General features: G+C 37.2%; 1 protein-coding gene across 1 annotated transcript in view; it reads left to right on the top strand.

Moving 5' to 3' along the window:
• Positions 1–24,379, top strand: part of LOC122431607 (serine/threonine-protein kinase MRCK alpha-like) — a 53,604-nt gene that overhangs the window by 10,178 nt on the left and 19,047 nt on the right. The window contains exons 5-8 of the mRNA XM_043452856.1: positions 2,836–2,912; positions 12,979–13,089; positions 21,972–22,055; positions 23,402–23,507. Of these exons, the coding sequence (XP_043308791.1) occupies positions 2,836–2,912; positions 12,979–13,089; positions 21,972–22,055; positions 23,402–23,507 (378 nt within the window). The remainder of the gene's footprint in view (positions 1–2,835; positions 2,913–12,978; positions 13,090–21,971; positions 22,056–23,401; positions 23,508–24,379) is intronic.

Raw genomic sequence — 24,379 nt, 5'->3', positions numbered from 1 at the left:
ATTTCTGAACACAATTCCTTATTTGACTATTAAGAAATTGTGTTAGTGATTTAGAGCTGGAAAATTCACAGTCATGGCAATATCAGTTGTTAAATGTATGCCTATTGGAGAAGGTCTAAATTCATACTTTTTCTTCTCTTGTATTTAAATAAAGCTGTAATCATACCATAAGATTTTATTTTTTAATATATTTAAAGTTAGTACAATTGCTAAAGGTTAATGTATGGAATTTTTTTTAAATTCCTTTAAGGAAAAAAAGAAACTTGTAGTTGAATATTTTATTCTGTCTAAATAAATAAAGCCTTGATACTATCATAAAACTTTTAAGTATAATTAACATTTGTTTTATTCTGCCTGTGTTCTTCTTATAGATAACTTAGGCTAAGAAATGCATACATTTGACCCTCCATATTTGTGAGTTCCATGTCTGTGGATTTACCCAACTCAGATAAAAAATACAAAATAAAAGATTTCTGGAAAGTTTCCAAAAGGAAAACTTGACTTTGCTGTGCACCAGCAGCTATTTACATAGAATTTATGTTGAATTTCCCAACTTCCAGCAACTATTAAATAGCATTTACATTGTATTCAGTACTATAGATAACCTAGAGATGATTTAAAGTATACAGGAGGATGTGGGCAGGTTATTACATGCAAATACTACATTACTTCATGTAAAGAACTCGAGCATCAGAGGACTTTGGTATCTACAAGGGGTACTGGAAGCCATCTCCTGTGGATACTAACAGATACTGGGTACCTGGGAGGAATAATTTGAAATTTATTCCTGCTGTGGGGAGAAGCTAACATAGAAAAAACATCCATCATAGGCATGACCATATTGCTGAAATCCCCTTGAGGCTTCTAAAAATGCTTCAAAATCTATTTAAATGTAATATTATTAAGGAAAAGAAAAATGACTTGACACACAGGAGTTAATTCATGAAAACTTACATAATTTATTTATATAGTTTCATTATAAATTTAACATAAATTTGCTAAAATTATTTCATTTGAGATGCATAATTCTCAGACATATTTAATATATAAAAATAAATATAAACCTATTTTGATTTAAATATGTATATTTATACAATGTGTCAGCAAATTTGGAAAACTCAGCAGCCACAGGACTGGAAAAGGTCAGTTTTCATTCCAATCCCAAAGAAAGGCAATGCCAAAGAATGCTCAAACTACCGCACAATTGCACTCATCTCACACACTAGTAAAATAATGCTCAAAATTCTCCAAGCCAGGCTTCAGCAATACGTGAACTGTGAACTTCCAGATATTCAAGCTGGTTTTAGAAAAGGCAGAGGAACCAGAGATCAAATTGCCAACATCCATCAAAAAAGCAAGAGAGTTCCAGAAAAACATCTATTTCTGCTTTACTGACTATGCCAAAGCCTTTGACTGTGTGGATCACAAGAAACTGTGGAAAATTCTGAAAGAGATGGGAATAGCAGACCACCTGACCTGCCTCTTGAGAAACCTGTATGCAGGTCAGGAAGCAACAGTCAGAGCTGGACATGGAACAACAGACTGGTTCCAAATAGGAAAAGGAGTACATCAAACCTGTATATTGTCACCCTGCTTATTTAACTTATATGCAGAGTGCATCATGAGAAACACTGGGCTGGATGAAGCACAAGCTGGAATCAAGATTGCCAGGAGAAATACTAATAACCTCAGATATGCAGATGACACCACCCTTATGGCAGAAAGTGAAGAGGAGCTAAAAAGCCTCTTGATGAAAATGAAGGAGGAGAATGAAAAAGTTGGCTTAAAGCTCAACATTCAGAAAACTAAGATCGTGGCATCTGGTCCCATCACTTCATGGCAAATATATGGGGAAACAGTGGAAACAGTGGCTGACTTTATTTTTGGGGGCTCCAAAATCACTGCAGATGGTGCTGGCAGCCATGAAATTAAAAGACGCTTACTCCTTGGAAGGATAGTTATGACCAACCTAGACAGCATGTTAAAAAGCAGAGACATCACTTTGTCAACAAAGGTCCGTCTAGTCAAGGCTATTGTTTTTCCAGTGGTCATGTATGGATGTGAGAGTTAGACTATAAAGAGGGCTGAGCGCAGAAGAATTGATACTTTTGAACTGTGATGTTGGAGAAAACTTTTGAGAGTCCCTTGGACTGCAAGGAGATCCAACCAGTCCATCCGAAGAGAAATCGGTCCTGGGTGTTCATTGGAAGGACTGATGTTCAAGCTGAAACTCCAGTATTTTGGCCACCTGATGCAAACAGCTGACTCATTTGAAGTAACCCTAATGTTGGGAAAGATTGAAGGTAGGAGGAGAAGGGGACGACAGAGGATGAGATGGTTAGATGGCATCACCAACTCAATGGACGTGAGTTTGAGTAAACTCTGGGAGTTGGTGATGGACAGGGAGGCCTGGCGTGCAGCAGTTCATGGGGTCGCAAAGAGTCGGACACGTCTGAGCGACTGAACTGAACTGAACTGATGTATACAAGAGCTTCCCAGGTGGCGCTAGCTTTAAAGAACCTGCCTGCTAATGCAGGAGATGTTAAGAGACGTGGTTTTGATTCCTGGGTCAGGAAGATCCCCTGGAGGTGGGCATGGCAATCCACTCCAGTTCTTGCCTGGAGAATTCCCTGGACAGAGGAACCTGGTGGGCTACTGTCCATAGGGTCGCACAGAGTCAGACACAACTGAAACAACTTATCACGCATGCACATAATAAGTCAGGTTATCTCCAAAAATATGGTCTGAAAACAATTTTAAAAGATTAAGGTTGAAAAAGGCATGAATGTTAGTTTCAGTTTTCTTATTTATAAACTGCTTGCTGTTGTCTTCCAGGTTTAGGGCTACAAGACCCAAGTTCATCTTCCTTGGCACTTTTTAATACAACTTCTAATGCCATGGCTCAGTGTGAAGTAAGTACTAAACTTCTTGGGTATGTGCTGCAGCCACTTCAGAAGTCACTGATGCTCTGAGTAACACTTCCCTTTGCAATAAAACTCTTTTAGTATCATTCCATGGGAGAGGACTGAAGGCTTGACATACGCACATAACAAAGAAACAGTTTTCATGGAAGTAAGGCTGCAAGTTTCTATAGGCTGTAAAGTCATCTATATTAGAATTAAAATAACAAAATATTTTACATTGTGAACTCTGACACACATGAAGAAAAGTACATAAAACACCTCTGTTACCTGCTCTCGGGTGAAGATCGGAAACATGATTGATGCCCCACAAGTGTTCCCTTCCTCAGAAAGAGCAAACCCTCTCTTTCTGCTGGGGGCAATTGATACTCTGCCACTCACCTTGCTTTTTGTTATGTTTTTACACTCAATGAATGTATGCATCCCTAAAAAAGAGGATTTAATTTTAGAATGTAAGTAGAATCACGCTGTACACGTTCTTTTGTGTCACAGCTTTGAGTGGGTGAGTCTCATTTATGTGTAGAAATAATATGTTCAACTGTATTTCAATATATGTGATCATCCATTATGTGAATATACTGTAGTTTATTTACCCATTCTGTTTTTGGGGAATCCTTGGATATGTGTCTGGTTCCAGTCAGGAAACTAAGAACTGTAACAGTTAATAGAGATGTTTCATTTTATCTATTTATTTTGTAAAACTTTATTTAGGTGCAATTGATGTACAACTGATGTACATATTTAATGTATACAATTTGATGACTTTCGACATACACATATAGCCATGAAACTATCACCACAATCAAAGTAATAGATATGTCCATTACCTCCAAAAATTTCCTTGTGCTTCTTTTTATTGTTGTTGTAGAAACACTTTTGTCCCCCACATTGCTTGCTGGATCTTAGTTCTCTGACCAGGGATTGAACCGAGGCCCTCAGCAGTGGAAGCAGGGAGTCCTAACTACTAGACTGCCAGGGAATTCCTGTAAGAACACTTAACATAAGCCCTCTTAACAAGTTTTCAAGTACACAATGCAATATGGTTAGCTATTGGCACAACTTTGTACCAAAGATCTCCAGAATTTATTCATCTTGCATAAGTGAAACTTTGTACTCGTTGACAGACGTTTCCCCACTTTTCCTCCCCTCGAGTCATCGGCAACCAGCATTCCACTCTCTACTTCTGTGAGTCTGACTACTTTAGAATCTTCCCATAAGTGGGATCATGTAGTATTTGTCATTCTGTAACTGGCTTATTTCACTTACCCTAATGTCCTGTGGGTTCATTCATGTGAAAGTGGAAGTGTTAGTCACTCAGTCATGTCCGACTCTTTGTGACCCCATTGACTATGAATATCCAGGATTCATTTCCTTTAAAATTGACTGGTTTGATCTCCTTGCAGTCCAGGAGTCTCAGGAGTCTTCTCCAAGACCACAATTCGAAAGCATCAATTCTTTGGTGCTCAGCCTCCATTATGGTCCAACTCTCACATCCATACATGACTCATGGAAAAACCATAGCTTTGACTATATGGACTTTTGTCGATAATGTCTCTGCTTTTTAATATGCTGTCTAGGTTTGTCATAGCTTTTCTTCCAAAGAGCAAGTGTCTTTTAATTTCATGGCTGCAGTCACCATCTACAGTGATTTTGGAGCCCAGAAAAATAAAGTCTGTCACTGTTTCCATTGTTTCCCCATCTATTTGCCATGAAGTGATGGGACTGGATGCCATGATCTTAGTTTTTTGAATGTTGAGTTTTAAGCCAGTTTTTTCACTCTCCTCTTTCACCTTCATCAAGAGGCTCTTTAGTTCTTCTTCACTTTCTGCCAGGGTGTCAGAAGGGTGGTGTCATCTGCATGTCTGAGGTTATTGGTATTTCTCCCGGCAATCTTGATTCCAGCTTGTGCTTCATCTAGCCAAGCATTTCGCATGATGCACTCTGCATATAAGTTAAATAAGCAGGGTGACAATATACAGCCCTGACGTACTCCTTTCCCAATTTGGAACCAGTCTCTTCTCAGCACCAATATCTGTCTTAGGGTTCTCCAGAGGAACAGAACCAACAGGAATTTATATCAATATCTATTTGCGTATCAATATCTCCTTCTGGTTATGTTCCATAATCATGTGAGCCAATTCCCTATAATATCTGTATCTTTTTATATTCCTTATTTATATATATATATGTTTAACCTTTTATTTTTTTAAGGAATTGATTTATGATCTATTTATATGAGACAATTTCTTATACTATCTATATTTTTTTATCTATCCTTATGTATATTTATGGGCTTCCCAGGAGATGCTAGTGGTAAAGATCCCACCTGCCAATGCAGGAAGAGTTAAGAGATGTGGGTTTGATCCTGGGGTCAGGAAGATTCCCCTGAAGGAGGGCATGGCAACCTATTCTAGTATTCTTGCCAGGACAATCGCATAGACAGAGGAGCCTGGTGGGCTATAGTCCATAGGATCACAAAGAATTGAACATGACTAGCGACTAAACAACTAATGAGATCATAAGAGTGAGAGTGAGACCCTTGTCTGATAGTATTGGTGGTCTCTTCTATATGAGGGCACAGTGAGGAGCTAGCTGTCTGCAAGCTAGAAAGAAAATTCTCACCAGAAGCCAACCACACTGGCACCCTGATCTAAAACATCCAGCCTCCAGAACTATGAGAAATATATGCCTGCTGTTTAGTCACCTAATCCATGGTATTTTGTTTTGGAAGCTGTAGTCGACTAAGACAGTCCCCAAATTATTTTATGTGGTTAGAGTAACCTTATACCAAAACCTGATAAGAAATATTTTAGAAGGAAATTATAGTCTAATCTCACTGGTGAACATACAGAATTCTACTTTTGACATTAATGAGTATTTTGTTGGTTCTATACCTGTTGTGAAAAATACAGGTTTTGTCTTAACTGAAAACACAGCTTTACATTTTAGCCACTCATTAAAAGATTATCGAGGGTAAGGCTAGGATAACAATGCTCATGTGTTCATTAAGGATAAATGTATACAATCCAGGATTTTGGCTGAAGTTACAGAAGCATTCTTTGAACTTTAGTTTGAAATTTAACAAGAACATGCATGGCTTCAGCTGTGCTGATTGCCATGGCATTCCTTGGAACACTTCAAAGATTATATGCACTGTTCTCAGTATACTTCCGGAGAAGGCAATGGTACACCACTCCAGTACTCATGCCTGGAAGATCCCAAGGACGGAGGAGCCTGGTGGGCTACAGTCCCTGGGGTCGCAAAGAGTCGGACACAACTGAGCGACTTCACTTTCACGCATTGGAGAAGGCGACGGCAACCCACTCCAGTGTTCTTGCCTGGAGAATCCCAGGGACGGCAGAGTCTGGTGGGCTGCCATCTATGGGGTCGCATAGAGTTGGACATGATTGAATAGACTTAGCGGCAGCAGCAACAGTATAGAACATCTGCACCATACACATACCAAATCTGACCTTTTGTATACTCTTAGCTATACAGTGGGAATTCTCATGAAATCCTGACACTGTTGAAAAAAATTTTAAGTCTTTAAAAAAAGTTACTGAACAGAATAAAAAGAATAACTCAGCATGACCAATTTGGTATTATAAGACCCTGATGCTGGGAAAGATTGAAGGCAGGAGAAGGGGACGACAGAGGATGAGATGGTTGGATGGCATCACCGACTCGATGGACATGAGTTTGAGCAAGCTCCAGGAGTTGATGATGGACAGGGAAGCCTGGCATTCTGCAGTCTGTGGGGTTGCAAAGAGTCAGACACAACAGAGGGACTGAACTGAACTGAACTGAACTGAACTGATACACAAAGTTTCACTTTAGAAAATGAATCAACATAACACAGTAACAGATTAAAAATATAACACAGTAACAGATTAAAAATATTAAAAGTCTGGCTCAGTCTCTTGTGGGGTCACTGCTCCTTTCTCCTGGGTCCTGGTGTGCACAAGGTTTTGTTTGATCCTCCAACAGTCTGTTTCCCCAGTGCTATGGAAGTTCTGTAAGCAAATCCCACTGGCCTTCAAAGTCAAATTCCCGGAGGGATCTCAGTCCGTTTGTTGGATCACCAGGTTAGAAAAATCTGTTGTGGGCCCTAGAACTTTTGCAACAGTGCAAGAACGTCTTTGGTGTAATTGGTCTCCAGTTTGTAGGCTCGGTGGCTCTATGGTGGGGCTGATGGCAACCTCCTCTAAGAGGACTTAGGCCACACACTGTGCCTCCCAGGTCTGTGGCAGCCAGAACCCCTGTCTCCACAGCAGGCCACTGCTGACTGTGCCTCCACGGGAGACCCTCAAACACTCAAAGGCAGGTCTGGTTCAGTCTCTCGTGGGGGTCACTGCACCTTTCTCTGGGTCCTCATGAGCATAAGGTTTCGTTTGCACCCTCCAAGCATCTCTGGAAGTTATGAGATTTGATTCTAAATGCGATTGCATCCCTCATACCATCTTGCTGGGACTTCTCCTTTGCCCTTGGACATGGGGTATCTTTCTTTGGTGGGATCCAACATTCTCCTGTTGATGGTTTTTCAGCAGCTAGTTGTGATTTTGGTGTTCTTGCAGAAGATGAGCACATGTCCTTCTACTCCACCAGCTTGATTTTCATGGATTAAAAATATAAATTATATAATTTCAATAAAAGCATAAGAACATCTGAAAAAATTCAACAGCCTTTTATGATAGAGAAGCAAAACCATTTTTCCCAATCTAGAAATAGAAAAAGAACTTTCTTTATCTGATCAAAGATATCAGCAACAAAAGTCATATATAATAACAATATTTAATATTATATAATTATTATTTTATGTTATATAATATTATTATCCTCCACCCTAAGTCACTTCAGTCATGTCTGACTCTGCAACTCTATGGACTGAAGTCCACCAGGCTCCTCTGTCTATAAGATTCTCCAGGCAAGAATACTGGAGTGGGTTGCTATGCCCTCCTCCAGGGGATCTTCCCAACCCAGGGATCAAACCCATGTCTCTTACCATCTCCTGCTTTGGCAGGTGGGTTCTTTACCACTAGCACCACCTAGGAAGCCCTCTTTACCACTAGTGCCACCATTATATATAAAATAATTATTATATATGTATATATATAATATACTGTATTATATATAACTGTATAATATAACTGTATATTGGTGAAATACTGATGCTTTTCTATTTTATATTTATGAATAAAATATAAAAATGAAAAGTATAAAGTGAAAAAAGTATAAAAATGAAAAAAAAATTTTATGTTTATGAACATAAAATTCATTATGAAATTGAGGATCTTTTCCATAAATTATTAGAATTATTAAGAGTTTAGCAAGGTGGTTGACTACTGTATCAGCATATGAAAATCAATATACAGAGTATATTATATGTATAGAACATGTTGACTACAATGTCAATATACAGAAATAAATATATGTCACATCAATATACTCAAATCAAATGCATCTCTCTATATGAATATTAAATGATATGAAGTAATTATATTAGAATATTAAATAATTACCTTTTAAAAGACACACCATTTACAATAGCATAAGGAATCAAATATTTAGAAGCAAATCTAACAATAGCTAGAAGGCTTCGGAAGAAATATTATAAAATTTAAAGAGGGATATTTGAAAAGGCCTAAGTTAAATAGTAAGTCTATAACACTAGATTGAAAGACTCAATATTATAAAGACATTAATTCTTCTTTTTTTATTAATCTATTTTTTATTGAAGGATAATTGCTTTACAGAATTTTGTTGTTTTCTGTCAAACATCAACATGAATCAGCCACAGGTGCACAAATGTCCCCTCCCTTTTGAACCTCCCTCCCATCTCCCTCCCCATCCCACCCCTGTAGGTCGATACAGAGCCCCTGTATGAGTTTACTGATAATATATCAATTCAATCAAGATTAAGGATTTAATATAAAATATCAAGATTCAATATAATCCTGATAAAATTCCATTCTCTTCATGAAATTTGCAATGTGGTCACACATCTGTTCTCTACGTCTTCATGTCCATTCCTTCCCTGCAAATAGGTTCATCAGTACTATTTTTCTAGATTCCATATATATGCATTAACATACTATATATGTTTTTCTCTTTCTGACTTACTTCACACTGTATAACAGGCTCTAGGTTCATCCACCTCACTACAACTGATTCAAATTTGTTCCATTTTATGCCTGAGTTATATTCCATTATATATTATATATGTGTATATATGTATATTATATATATACATATATGTATGTACATGTATATACATATATATGTATATTTTTTATATATTATATATATATGTATCACATGTTCTTTATCCATTCATCTGTCAATAGACATCTAGGTTGCTTCCATGTACTGGCTATTATAAATAGCGTTGCAGTAAACTCTGGGGTACATGTGTCTTTCTGAATTGTGGTTTTCTCAGGGTATATGCCCATAGAGGGATTGCTAGGTGATATGGTAGTTTTATTTCTAGTTTGTTAAGGAATCTCCATATTGTTCTCTGATGTTTTTGACGTGGAGCATTTTTAAAGTCTTTACTGAATGTGTTACAATATTGCTTCTATTTTATGTTTTTGGTTTTTTGGCCACGGGCTTGTGGGATCTTAGCTGCTCAGCCAGAGATGGAGTAGGCACCTCTTGCACTAGAAGGTGAAGTCTTAACCACTGGACTGCCAGAGGAGTATTTGAAAAAATTTAAGTATTTGAAGAAATATAAATCTGCATATTGTGTAATTCCATTTCTAGAAATATATCCTATAGGAATACTTGCATATTTTATGCCAGGAGGTATGTACAAGAATGGTTGTAATAGCTAAAATACAAATGTCCATCAAAATGAATGAATAAAGAAAGTAGGCTCTAATAATGGGATGAAATACACAAGAGCAATAAAAATGAATAAATTACAGCTATACACAACACCATGAATGAATCTCATTAGCATAACATTGAGTGAAAAAAGTCAAACACAAAAGACAACACACTATGAGTAAAATTAAACTCTGTGTTTTGTAGTCTCAGCTGATTGATAGTGATGCTCTTGGCTAGGAATGCCCAGGGCGTTCACCTGGGCCGTAGTACTTGTAGTGAGTGCCACACGCAATCCTCTCCATCACCACAGGGACCACTGTGTGTCTGGCCCAAGCCTTGTGGTTCTTATTATGATAGCAGGATGCACCTAAGTAAAAACTATAAGGGAAATTTGAGGAACACGATTGATCACTCACAGGCCCTGGAGGGTACATGGCACACCCCAGGGCCACACAACAAGGTGGCAGATAGAATGGGAGAGAAAGTAGACCGAGAGCTCTGATTTTACTAGCATAGAGGGTGGGGTGTCTTGAGTTTCAGGGTTTCACTCTATGTTGCCTAATTTAAAGCTTAAAAGCAAGATTCAGGGGCTGGGAGAGGACAGAAGGGTCTCTCCAGTGGTCAGCTACCTGGATTACGGATAACTTTCTGAAGGGATTCTTCATTGGTTGGAGTAAATTAACTCCTTATCTACTTGTTTTGCTGGTAGCTGTGTCATATAGCTAGCTGGCTTATGCCCACAGTAATGCTCTTGGCCCTCCCAGGGAACAAGCCTATTAGCAATGTTGTTCAGTCACAGTCATATCCAACTCTTTACAACTCCATGGACTGCAGCACACCAGGCTTCCCTGTCCCTCACCATCTCCCAAAGTTTGCCCAAGTTCATGCCCATTGCTTCGGTGATGCCACCCAGCCTTCTCATCCTCTGATGCCCTCTTCTCTTTCTGCCTTCAATCTTTCCCAGCATCAGAGACTTCTCCAATAAGTCGACTCTTTGCATCAGATGACCAAAATACTGGAGCTTCAGCTTCAACATCAGTCCTTCCAATGAGTATTCAGGGTTGATTTCCTTTAAGATTGACTGGTTTTATTTCCTTGCTGTCCAAGGGACTCTCAGGAGTCTTCTCCAGCACCGCAGTTCAAAGGCGTCAATTCTCTAGCACTCTGCCTTCCTCATGGTCCAACTCTCACAACCATATGTGACCACTGGGAAGACCATAGCCTTGGTTATATTATTAGCAATAAGTGACAGCCAATCTTGCCAGTTTTAAATTTCCAGCCTGGTGCCTCAGATGGTAAAGAATCTGCCTGCAATGCAGGAGACCCAGGTTTGATCCCTGGGTCGGGAAGATCCCCTGGAGACGGGAATGGCTACCCACTCCAATATTCTTGCCTGGAGAATTCCATGGACAGAGTTGCCTGGTGGGTTATGGTCCATGGGGTTGCAAAGAGTTGGATGGGAGTGAGCGAGTAACACTTACAGTGTTAGGCTCAAGTATTTTGTTGGGAGCCTTGTTGATCTCTAAAATATTAGCCACATAGAAAACTGTGTGTGCACGCTCTGTTGCTCAATCATGGCCAACTCTTTGGGACCCCATGGTCTATAACTGACAGGTTCCTCTGTACATGGAATTTTCCAGGCAAGAATACTCTAGTGGGTTGCGATTTCCTACTCCAGGGGATCTTCCTGATCCAGGGATCAAACTCACGTCTCCTGTGTCTTCTGCATTGACAAGTGGATTCTTTACCACTGTGCCACATAGAAAATTGTACCTGGAATCAATCCCCAAAACAGACTTTTAAATTCTCCACACCAAAAAAAAAAAAATCAATAAAATATATGAACAATAAGTCATATTTCACAACAGTAGTCACATGAATTAACAATGGAAGATACTGTATCCAACCTATGAAAATGAACAGGGCATTGGGGATTTAAGGAGCCACAACCACCACCACCATCATCTCATGCATATTAAACATTATGTGTAAAGAAAACAGCAAAACACTCTCTAGTACCATGTGAAACACTCACTGTGTGTATGCAACCCCAGGAAAGCTGACCTATAGCTTCACCTCATCTTCCGATTGAGCCTCACTTATATAAAAATCTTGGAGCTGCCTCTGCATTTTAAGAAACTTTATAACTTTGGAAATCACTCACTACATGATCTTCCAAAGTAAAGTCACAAAAATTCTGACCATAATAGGTGTTGACCCCTGGGTGCCAGTATTTCTATGCTATTAAATAAGCAGGGGTTTACATTGGTGCCATTAGTCACACAACCAAGGTCAGTTTCATTTACTTTCATTTAATGCCTAATTCACTGTGGGTGGGAAAAATTCTTGTCTTCCTTCTATTGGTCACTGGCTGGGCCTAAGACTTCTGGCATAAGACAGAATAACATGAGAAAAGCATACACATTTTGTTAAATTTTTACATATACCTGGGAGCCTTCCCAAGAGAAAGAAGACCTTAAGTGACCAGAGTAAGGAAGCTTTTATACTTTTTTAGGCAAAGGAACAATATATTTGTGAAGAAACGATAAGACAAAAGGGTTTGGGTTATGAGTCATGAATAGTGAAGTAACAAGGAATATATGGGTAGTTTAACAATCATATTTTTGTTTATGCAGCCTTCCTGGCCTTGAATTCTGTGTCTCTGGTGGTAAAGTTTTTCCCTCCTCCTGGCACAGGGAGGGTGATTTTCACAGGGAAGATCTGTATCCTTCTTCCTTCAGGAAAACAAACGAGAGTCAGAGTGTCCTTGCAACGCTGTGTCTCAAGTACTTTAATTTAAGTAATCAATATGCCCAAGTGACGTACTTGGCGGTGACATAGTCTGAACCTCTTCACTAGGTGCCCTCAGGGACAGAGTTCTTATCTTTAGTTTCCGATTCATTTCTCTATAACCCACTGTGAATGGAATCCATCTGCTCAATTTTTTTTTTTTAATGCCACAGTACTTCCGCATGGAATGGAATGATGGATTGTGAAATAGCACATTCTGAAGAGAAGTGCTCAGAGGTGCAGGTGGGAGCAGCTGTGTCCAGCATTGAAGGAGTTTGGCTACAGTTATGCATGTTGACATACTTCTTATAAAAAAATACTAAAATTACAGTTTTATCACCCATTATTGGAAAGTAATGTTATGTTCATGACTTCTGTTAAGAGCGCTGAATTCTATACAGGGATCTCTTGAATTTTTGTTTTCCCTAACTTGTTTTTCTAGGGCGATCCAGTTGACAACATATTTGAACAGAATCTAAAGATCAAGTTTTACATCAGTTCTGGGTCCACATCTCCATCTTCGTATAGTGGAGACGAAGCAGACACAGTAAAGGTACCTCTCTGGGGTAGATTTGCTTCAGAACTTTTCACTGGTACCAGACAAAAGGAGACTGAATCCTGTTCAGAAACAGTGCCCTTTCTCTCTAATCAGATGCATTGCTTAGATAGGAACAGTCTATAGAGAATATTAAGTTTATCTGGTAGTAGTTAATATTAAGTTTAACTGATAAACATGTCCATGAGGGGACATGGTCTGGCAGGGAGAGAACTCTCGTTATTTGCATTGCTTTATTTATTTATTTTTTTCATCCATTTTTATTCATTGGAGACTAATCACTTCACAATATTGCAGTGGTTTTAATTAACATCAAGGAGTTAAGCTGTAACAGAAATATTTTACATAGTCTTATCACAACATAAAGTCTGGTATTAGGTAAAGCATAAAAATACATTTGCTAAACAGACTCACAAACTTTGAAAACAAATTTATGGTTACCAAAGGGGAAACTTGGGCAGGGCAGAGAGGGATAACTAGGAGTTTGGGATTAACAATACATGTACTGTGCTGTACTTAGTCACTCAGTTTTGTCCGACCCTCTGCAATGACATGAACTGTAGCCCACAAGGCTTCTCTGTCCATGGGGATTCTCCAGGCAGGAATACTGGAGTGGGTTGCCTTGCCCTCCTCCAGGGGATCTTCCTAGCCCGGGGATCCAACCCAGGTCTCCTGAATTTCAGGCAGATTCTTTACCATCTGAGCCACCATGGAAGCCCAAAAATACTGGAGTGGGTAGCTTATCCCTTCTCCAGGGGATCTTCCCAACCCGGGAGTCAAGTTGGGGTCTCCTGCACTGCAGGCAGATTCTATATCAGCTGAGTTACCAGGGAAGCCCATAAATCACTATATTCTAACATTAAATTAAAACAAAAACTACAAATAGTCCTCCTGAGGCCATCCATCATGCAACAACAACAACAACAACAACAAAATCCACAAACAAAACAAGACAAAAATACCTTGCTGTTGTTCTTACTAAAATGTAAGATCATTTTATGTCTCACATGACGGCACACAAAATAACTCTTTGTGGCCCTTTATGATAATCAGAGAACATGACTCTCGGCAAATGTTTCCTCCAGAAATAAAAGGGTTTGGTGTCTCCCAGCTCATAGTTTCCATCTTCAGAAATGCTATTTCCCTCCTCTGCATCTCACTCACCCTGGTTAATCTGGGTAGGGTTTCTCGCTACCCACTTTGGAATCCTGGGGACTAGGTGGCGAGTTCTCCCAGAGATACGTGGTTTAGTTTGGAAAATTTCAGTGTGGTTTATAGCCAGGTCAGACATTGTTTTCAAATTCTACTCAGAGCGTTTAAAATGTTGATAACAATTTTATTTTATTGTTTTAAAATTTTAATAATCTCTCTCTCATGGAGGAAGGTACAAGGAATAATCTATCACAAGCCCATATACCTATTACCCACAAATTAAGAAAACAGTTTGCCATTTTTGTTCAGATAAAAAGAAAATTGGAATGATACTGAACAGTTGAGCCCATCTAACTGCATTCTTTTGTCCTGGGAGGTGATCCGATGTTTTGAAATAGTGTGCATTCTTCTGTCCACCCTCTTATATTTTATATCATAGGCATGTGTTCTTCAATTTCAAAGGATTGCTTGGTCTGCTCAAAATACACAAATAATATCCCTATTGTGAAAATAATGTACTATTTTCACAGCATGTATTCATGTCAAGACAGTTCATCTTTAACTGCTGTGTAGTATTCCAGATTATAAATGTACTTATTTATACATAACCATGATTTATATAACTATGTTCCTTTTTATGTATTGATGTCTTTTTTTCCTTATTATAATTTCTCTATTACAAAGAGCCTGTTGGGACCTGATTGGCTATATACATATGGGAGAATTTGTTAGTTACTAGCTAGTAGAAATGCATATTTTCAATGCATAATTTTGCCAAAGGTTTTAATTTTTTGAAACAGTCACAAATTTTACAGAAATACTTCAAGTGTGGTATATATTTATTTTTCCTAGACTATTTGAAAGTTGTCATTTGATTTTCCATCACCTTGAATACTTAATCTCATACTTCTTACAAATAAGAATATTCTCCTACATCTTATTCATATACAGTACAACCATCATCACTAACACTGATGCATCACTATCGACTATTTAATCCTCAGACCCCTTCATGTGTCACTAACAGACCCCTCGTGTCCATTATTGCAAAAAAAAAAAAGCAGTTCAAAATTGTACTTTGCTCTTGGTTGTCTCTCATTAGTTTCTTGCCATATGGAAGTCTCTTTCCATATTAGTCTCTTGCTAAAGTCTTTCTTTGACTTCATTACCTTGATACTCTCAAAAATCACAGGCTGGTTTAGAATAGAATATCTCTCATTTTACAAATGCTTTCTCGTGACTTGATTCAGGTTATGCATGTTTGTCAAAAATATCACAGAAGTGATGCTGTGGTCTTCTCCTTATATGCTATCAGGTGGTACATGATTTTGATTTATTCCATTGCTGATCATGCTTACTTGACCTCTGCACTTAGGTGGGAAATTCCAGCCCTGTCCATTGTGAAATTACTTTTTTCCCTTTGTAATTAATAAGTATTTTGTATAGAGGTACTTTGAAGCAGTAAGTACCACATTTCTTAACAATTTGCAATTTACTTGTATCTGTATGGACACATAGTTTTTCATTTTACTCCATTGCTTACAATCCATTATAGTCATAATTTATTCTAGTGTTCGAGTGGTTGTATAGCTCATCTTGTATTTTGCCAGCCATAGATTTAGCCATCTCTCCAAGGAGCACTGATTGCTTTTAGTGGAAAATGGTATTTAGAAGACAAGATCTGGGTGTTAGGTATGCTCGTTGCTATGGGATGTCACTATTCCAGAATGCTTGTTGGATAGAGATAGAGAAAAATATATTTATATATCCATCTCTATGTAGAAATCTATGTATCTGTGTATCTGTCATCTATCTGTTCATCTATCATCTCTACTCTCCTACTCACCTACCTACTTATCTAACTGCTGCTGCTAAGTCGCTTCCGTCGTGTCTGACCCATAGACGGCAGCTCACCAGGCTCCTCCCTCCCTGGATTCTCCAGGTAAGAACACTGGAGTGGGTTGCCATTTCCTCCTCCAATGCATGAAAGTGAAACGTGAAAGTGAAGTCGCTCAGTCATGTCCGACTCTTAGTGACCCCATGGACTGCAGCCCACCAGGCTCCTCAGTCCATGGGATTTTCCAGGCAAGAGTACTGGAGCGGGTACTTACCTATAAAAACTGTGAGTTCATACACACATTTATACCGCTAATTCCAAGCCAACATTATAGGTTTCATCCTAGTTTTCTCCTTTCCTACCTTGGTAGCTTCTTTCTGTGACAGTGAGAAACTTGATCCTTTATTACTCTCAATATACTTATTATTCTGTCACCTCTGTGCTCTGTGAGCAATCTGCCATCTCTGCAGCTGCCTCATCACTTCTCACACTGCATGGGTTCTGTGTCGCTACCTTAGATTACTCTCCTTGTGCTGGGAGAGTACACTCATCTACACTCATCTCACCTTGCTGGGAATAGAGTTTTTAAAAACCAATTTCTACTCGCACTTAGCAGCACATAAGAGTTCTCATTTCCTTATACCCATGTCGACACTTGTCACTACTAGACCATTGAAATTTTGTGATTCTGGTAGGTATGAAGTGGTATCTAATTATTGCTTTCATTTTGTCATGTAGAGGTCTTTCATTCTATTAGTAAAATATATCTCTCTCCTTTTACTGTTTGAGGTTTTTAATTCTTTTCTAAGAACTCCATTTCTATCCTATCCTTCTGTCCTTGAAGGGCCAAAAAGATTTAAAGTTTTGCTTTTTGCATTTAGGTCCTTAAATCAACAGGAAATTACATCTTTGTTTGCTCTGAAGTAGGAATCTGACTTTTGCCACCATGATACCATGATAGTTAGTTGTCCCAGGCCCAATTCATTGACTAGTCTATCAACTCCTAATAATTTGTAATGTCACTTCTATCACATATCAGCTTTATTTAGTTATTTACTTACTTATTTTGTTGTAAAATATACATGCTTTTGAACTATGGTGTTCAAGAAGACTCTTGAAAGTCCCTTGGACTGCAAGGAGATCAAACTAGTCAATCTTAAAGTAAATCAGTCCTGAATATTCATTGGAAGGACTGATGCTGAAGCTGAAGCGCCAGTACCTTGGCCACCTAATGTGAAGAACTGACTAGTTGGAAAAGACCCTGATGCTGGGAAAGATTTAAGGCAGGAGGAGAAGGGGACAACAGAGGATGAGATGGTTGGATGGCATCACCGACTCAATGGACATGAGTTTGAGCAAGCTTCGGGAGTTGGTGATGGACGGGGAAGCCTGGCGTGCTGCAGTCCATGGGGTTGCAGAGTTGGACACGACTGAGCAACTGAACTGAAAATATACATAAAGGCTTCCCAGGTGGCTCAGTGGTAAAGAATTTGCCTGCCAATTCAGGAGACATGAGTTCAATCTCTGGGTCCAAAAGATCTCCTGGAGAAGAAAATGGCAACCCACTCTGGTATTTTTGCCTGGGAAGTCCCATGGATAGAGGAGCTTGCAGGCTACAGTCCATGGGGTCACAAATGAGTTGGACACAACTTAGTGAACAACAACAACAAAACTGGCATAACATAAAATATTCCATTTATTCACTTTTAAGTGTAGAGTTCAGTGGAATAAATTACTTTCACAGTGTTCTGCAAATGTAACTATTACAGTATTTATTTCTCAAAATTTTCCATCTCCACAAACAGAAGTTTTATCCTCATTAAACCATAACTTGACATTTCCTTTCCCCTCAATCCCTGGTAAACACTAATCTACTTTGCATCTCTATGAATTTGCCTATTCTATACATTTTATATAAGTAGAGTCATATAATAGTTGCCCCTTTTTGTCTGGCTAATTTCACTTGGCATAGTATCTTCATATTTCACCCATGTTATCGTGTGTGTCAGAATTTCAATTGTTTTTAAGGCAAAAGAATGGACAAATAGACCAATGAAATATAATTAAATGCCCAGAACCATACAGAGGAACAAAGATAGTCTCTTCAACAAATAGTGCTTGAAAAACTGGACTAGCACATGCAAAAAATATAAACCTTAGACACAGACCTTACACTCTTCAAAAAATTAATTCAAAATGGATCATTAGCCTACGTATAAAATGCAAAACTACAACATAGGTTAAAGTCTCAGCGACCTTGAGTTAGATAATGACTTCTTAAATATAAAGTCAAAAGCATGAGCCACAAAATAAATTTTTGATAAGTTGCACTTTATTAAAATTAAAAACTTCTGCTCTGTAAAAGAGACTAAGAAGACTAGTCACAGACAGGGAGAAAATATTTGCAAAAGACAAATATGATAAAAAAAAAACTGTCATCCAAAAATACAAAAACTGTTAAAACTCAACCATAAGAAAACAAACAACTTGATTAAAAATGGGTTGACTAAACAGAGACCTCAATAAAAAGAAGATACATAGACTGCAAATAAGCATAGGAAAAGATGTCCATATATATGTCATCAGAAAATGCAAGTTAAAACAATGAGATACAACTACACATCAAAATCTGGGACACGGACAACATCAAGTGCTGGCAAAATGTAGAGCAATAGGAACTCTCATTCATTGCTAACAGGAATGCAAAATGGTTCAGCTACTTTGGAAGACAGTTTAGCCATTTCTTACAAAATTAAACAGTCTTACCATACAGTCCTGGAATCATGTACCTTGATATTAATCAAATGAAATAAAAATTTATCTCCACACAAAATTTTGGATTATAATACATGGATATATTATTATTATATTACATGGATATATTATATAAATTATGTTAATATATATAATATTTTATATATAAATTATATATTTAATATATATTTATATTATTATATTATATACTTATTATATTATATTATATACTTATTATATTATATTATATATAATTATATATCATTTATATATATTTTATAATTTATATTATATATTTAATATATATTATATTTTATAATATATATTTATAATATTATATATACATTATACATATCCTCATTAATATATAATATTATTATATATAATTATATAATTAACATTATATACTAATATATATTATATTATTAATTTAATTATATTTAATTAATTATAAATAATTATTTCTAAATTATTAATAAATAATTAATTATAATTAATTGATTGATTATATTTAAATTAATTAATTTATTAATGATATTAATATAATATGTATTGATATATGTATTAATATATAATATTATAAGATATATTATGATATATTACAATTATATAATTATAATTATATATTTATATTTATAATATAATATATAATTATATATTATATTATTATTATATATAATATATTATATATTATGTGTATTAAATATATAATATATAATATATTTATATATTATTATAAATATATTATATTATATATATTAAATATATATTTTATATTTATAAAATATAGTTTTATATATATAAACTCATATATATAAATTAATATACATATAAACTCATATATATATAAAATATGAGTTTATATATATGTAAATAAATATGTTTATATATGTTTGTGTGTTTATATATATGTATAAACATATATATATGTTTACATATATGTTTAAATATATGTTTATATATATTTTTATATATGAGTTTATATATATATTTTATATATATATGTTTATATATATTATATTATATAATATATAATATATCATATAATATTATATTATATTACAATTATTATAATACATGGATATATTTAGGTACTTTATTTATAAGTGCCCAAGCTTGGAAGCAACCTTCCTTCATTCAGTTCAGTTCAGTGGCTCAATCGTGTCCGACTCTTTGTGACCCTATGGACTGCAGCACACCAGGCTTCCCTGACCATCACCAACTCCCGGAGTTTACTCAAACTCATGTCCACTGAGTCGGTGATGCCATCCAACCATCTCATCCCCTGTCGTCCACTTCTCCTCCTGCCTTCAGTCCTTCCCAGCATCAGGGTCTTTTCAAATGAGTCAGCTCTTCATATCAGGTGGCCAAAATATTGGAGTTTCAGCTTCAGCATCAGTCCTTCCAGGGAATATTCAGGACTGATTTCATTTAGGATGGACTGGTTGGATCTCCTTGCAGTCCAAAGGACTCTCAAGAGTCTTCTCCAACACCACAGTTCAAAAGCATCAATTCTTCGGTTCTCCACTTTCTTTATAGTCCAACTCTCACATCCATACGTGACTACTGGAAAAACTATAGCCTTGACTAGATGGACCTTTGTTGGCAAAGTAATGTCTCTGCTTTTTAATATGCTATCCAGGTTGGTCATAAATTTCCTTCCAAGGAGTAAGCGTCTTTTAATTTCATGGCTGCAGTCACCATCTGCAGTGATTTTGGAGCCCCCCAAAATAAAGTCAGCCACAGTTTCCACTGTTTCCCCATCTATTTGCCATGAAGTGATGGGACCAGATGCCATGATCTTGGTTTTCTGAATGTTGAGTTTTAAGCCAACTTTTTCACTCTCCTCTTTCACTTTTATCAAGAGGCTCTTTAGTTCTTCTTCACTTTCTGCCATAAGGGTGCTGTCATCTGCATATCTGAGGTTATTGATATTTCTCCTGGCAATCTTGATTCCCGCTTGTGCTTCCTCCAGCCCAGCATTTTTCATGATATACTCTACATATAAGTTAAATAAGCAGGGTGACAATATACAGCCTTCACGTACTCCTTTTCCTATCTGGAACCAGTCTGTTGTTCCATGTCCAGTTCTAACTGTTGCTTCCTGACCTGCGTATAGGTTTCTCAAGAGTCAGGTCAGGTGGTCTGGTATGCCCATCTCTTTCAGAATTTTCCACAGTTTATTGTGATCCACACAGTCAAAGGCTTTGGCATAGTCAATAAAGCAGAAATAGATGTTTTTCTGGAACTCTCTTGCTTTTTGAATCATCCAGCAGATGTTGGCAATTTGATCTCTGGTTCCTCTGCCTTTTCTAAAACCAGCTTGAACATCTGGAAGTTCACAGTTCACATATTGCTGAAGCCTGGCTTGTAGAATTTTGAGCATTACTTTACTAGTGTGTGAGATGAGTGCAATTGTGAAGTAGTTTGAGCATTCTTTGGCATTGCCTTTCTTTGAGATTGGAATGAAAACTGACCTTTTCCAGTCGCATAGACTGCTGTATTTTATATGCTTTTGAAGTCTGTTTAAGATATGTAATATAAATTATCTGAGCTTATTTTTAGATTATTAGTATTCACATGATTTTGCTGAACCTTCTATAATTGTTTTAGTATATTTCTGCATATTTCAAATCATAAATTACTTTTACATTTATAAGACTAGTAGTTCAAAAATCTTTTGAAGATTCTCATCATATATCTACTTGTTAAAATTATCTTTCAAATATATTTAGGATTAATATTCTTTTGGACTTCCCAGGTAGCCCAGTGGTTAAGAGTCCATGCTTCCACTGCAGTTGTCACATGTTCAGTACGTGCTAGAGGAAGTTCCACATGCTGCAGGGTTCAGCCAAAATTAAAATTCTTCTTTAATATAGTCTACATGTTATGACATGCATTTAAAAATAGCCAAATTGAAATAAAGTATATGAAATAAGTATATATTTTTTGTAGAAACTAAAAGCATAGATTTAAATTACTTAAAACATATTCTTTGCACTGTGAGAATTTTATTTTTACTGTCTTTTTGTATAGCAAATATAATTATTTTGCTTTACTTGAGAAATAATTTAATTCTTATAATTTTGGTGATATGGGTGACTTACCTATCTTCATTTTTGTCTCTTTGTTTCAGATCACAGATTCTGCTCACCTTCCAGTTCACACACCAACAATAAAGAGAAAAGAATGTCATAGTAGAATCCTCTTTCCAACTAAGGTACTTGATTTAGTTATAAATTTAGCAAGTCTTTGAAAAATGACAAGTTGATTTTGGTCTCTAACCTACCCCTTCCCTTCCCTTCTTTTCCTTTCTTTCCCTCCTTCTTATTTTCCTTGGAGACTTCTGGTTAAACATAGCAGATTCAAAAATGCATACCTTTTTTTTTGCTTTCTAATGAAACTTACTAACCCAACCAAAGAGAGGAGAAAAGTAGACAAATAAGTCAATGTAATTTTGGAAGATGGAAGAACCTGAGTGAGAGGTTAGGAAGGCTGAAAAATCTCAATGTCAAGGGCTTAGAAAGGCTTTTAAGCCTTAGAAAGGCTTAAAAGTTATCTTGCTAAGTCACAAGATAACCAAGATTTTGCACACCCAGAAGGATTCAGTTACTAGAGAGACCAGATTCTTAAGGAGGCAGGGGTGACTTGCAGTGCTGAAGAGAGGAGTAAGTTGATCATCTGAGAAAGAGCAAGGAGCCGCTGTACACACACTACTCATGGCACATGGCAGAGAGTGCAAGTCTGTCCTCCTCACAGATTAGGAAACAGACACAGGATGGTGAGAAAACTGCCAACTAGTGTTTAGGAAAACCAGATTTTGTTATAATTTTGTTATACATATTGCTATTTTATGACAATAATTTCAGATCAGAAAGACATGATAAAGAAATGGAAAATCTATAGTGGGTTGTGAAGTTGATAATTCTGTGAAAACATCTACAGTTTTAGTTATTGGGGTCTCAGTGAGAAATTTCAGGGTGCCTTCTGTCTTGAAGGTATAATAGGTCTTGCTTAACTTAATAGGAGTGTTCCATTTCCTGGAGCACATTCTTTTTTATTGATAGTAGAAAATGAAACACATAATTTGCTGTAGAGATAAAATTTTGAAATTATTCTTTCTTCTAAAGAAGATTTTAAAAACCATATTATTTTTGCTACCCCTCCCCCTAGGCAATTTTGACTCCATTTGTAATAAAGGAATCATTTGAAAAATCTGTCAATCTAGAATTTTTAAATGTTCAGAACATATCAGCGCAAATAAAAGTCAGGCTTTATTTATTGCTACTGCTTCCAAGTAGTAGTAATGTACGTTTGATCACCACTTAAACAGTTCTCTTTTTTCTTCTACTCCTCCACACCCCCTTTCTCTTCTTGGTATTTTTGGATTTTTTAAATCAGAATTTTCCAATTGTGAAGTACTTAGGGGCAAGAATCTTAAGTGCTGGTGAGAAAAGGGAAAGCTGCTTTTCTTTGTTTGGGGCAGGATGGGTTGAAGGAATCACCAGAATGACCTATTCAAAATTATTTAACCATCAATGTGCGTTTGGTCTCTTTGTTTTGTAGCATAAGGCCCACCGGTTTTTCCTCACATCCTTTACCGCTCCCACCAAGTGTCACCAGTGCACGTCTCTGATGGTGGGTTTGATAAGACAAGGCTGCACCTGTGACGGTGAGATCTGAGGAAGGGACACATGGAGTCAGACTCATAGTTCTTGTGTCTAAGTGTTTTAGTCACCTCAGTGCCATAACAAAGTACAGAGACTGGGTGGCTTCCCAACACAGTCATACGTTCCTCACTGGCGGGAAGTCTCAGATTGGAGTGGCAGTGTGGCCCGGTTCTGGCGAGCCCTTCTTCCAGGCTGCAGACTGCTGCTTGCTTGCTGTGTCTTCACCGGGTGGAGGAGCCAAGGAGCTCTGTGCGGTCTTTTCTATAACGGCACTAATCCCATTCAGGAGGGCCCCACTCCCGCATCCTCTCAAGGACCCCATCTCCAAATACCATCACATGAGGATTAGGATTTCAAGATATCATTTATGAAGGAATGCAAGTATTCAGTCAGAACTTTTGTTCTGTTTGAATTGTGGAAGCATGACAGTGAACTGATCGCTTTACTAAAAATCCCTCTGAACCTATTTCCTATGGGGGCTTCTGAAGATACCTCTCTCCAAAGAGCCTCATACCCTCACACCCCAGGGAGGTGTGCTGTGTAGTCTTCAGGCAAGGCCACAGTTATCAGGAAAATGTTTGATAAATTTTGTTCTCTATAGCAATAGTAGAGTGTGAGGACCACATTCACCAGCTTATGTAACAGGAAAATAGAATGCTAGCCTTGAGTTGTAATCCTTTTATTTTACTCATTGAATTTATTATGACATCACTGAAAGAAAGAAATATAGTTTGGGAAGTATCAAACAGTATATCACAGTGCCACACAGACACCTCATACCTCATCCTAGGGAACAGACTCTGTACTAATAGCCAGTCTCTCGAGTGCCCACTCATGAACACACAGTGTGGAGCAGGACAGCTTTCCTGTCCTC

The sequence above is a fragment of the Cervus canadensis genome, chromosome 30 (assembly GCF_019320065.1).
Source record: "Cervus canadensis isolate Bull #8, Minnesota chromosome 30, ASM1932006v1, whole genome shotgun sequence".
Taxonomy (NCBI): Eukaryota; Metazoa; Chordata; class Mammalia; order Artiodactyla; family Cervidae; genus Cervus; species Cervus canadensis.
Note: the sequence above shows the minus strand (reverse complement) of the source record. Positions and strands in the feature narration are given on the sequence as shown.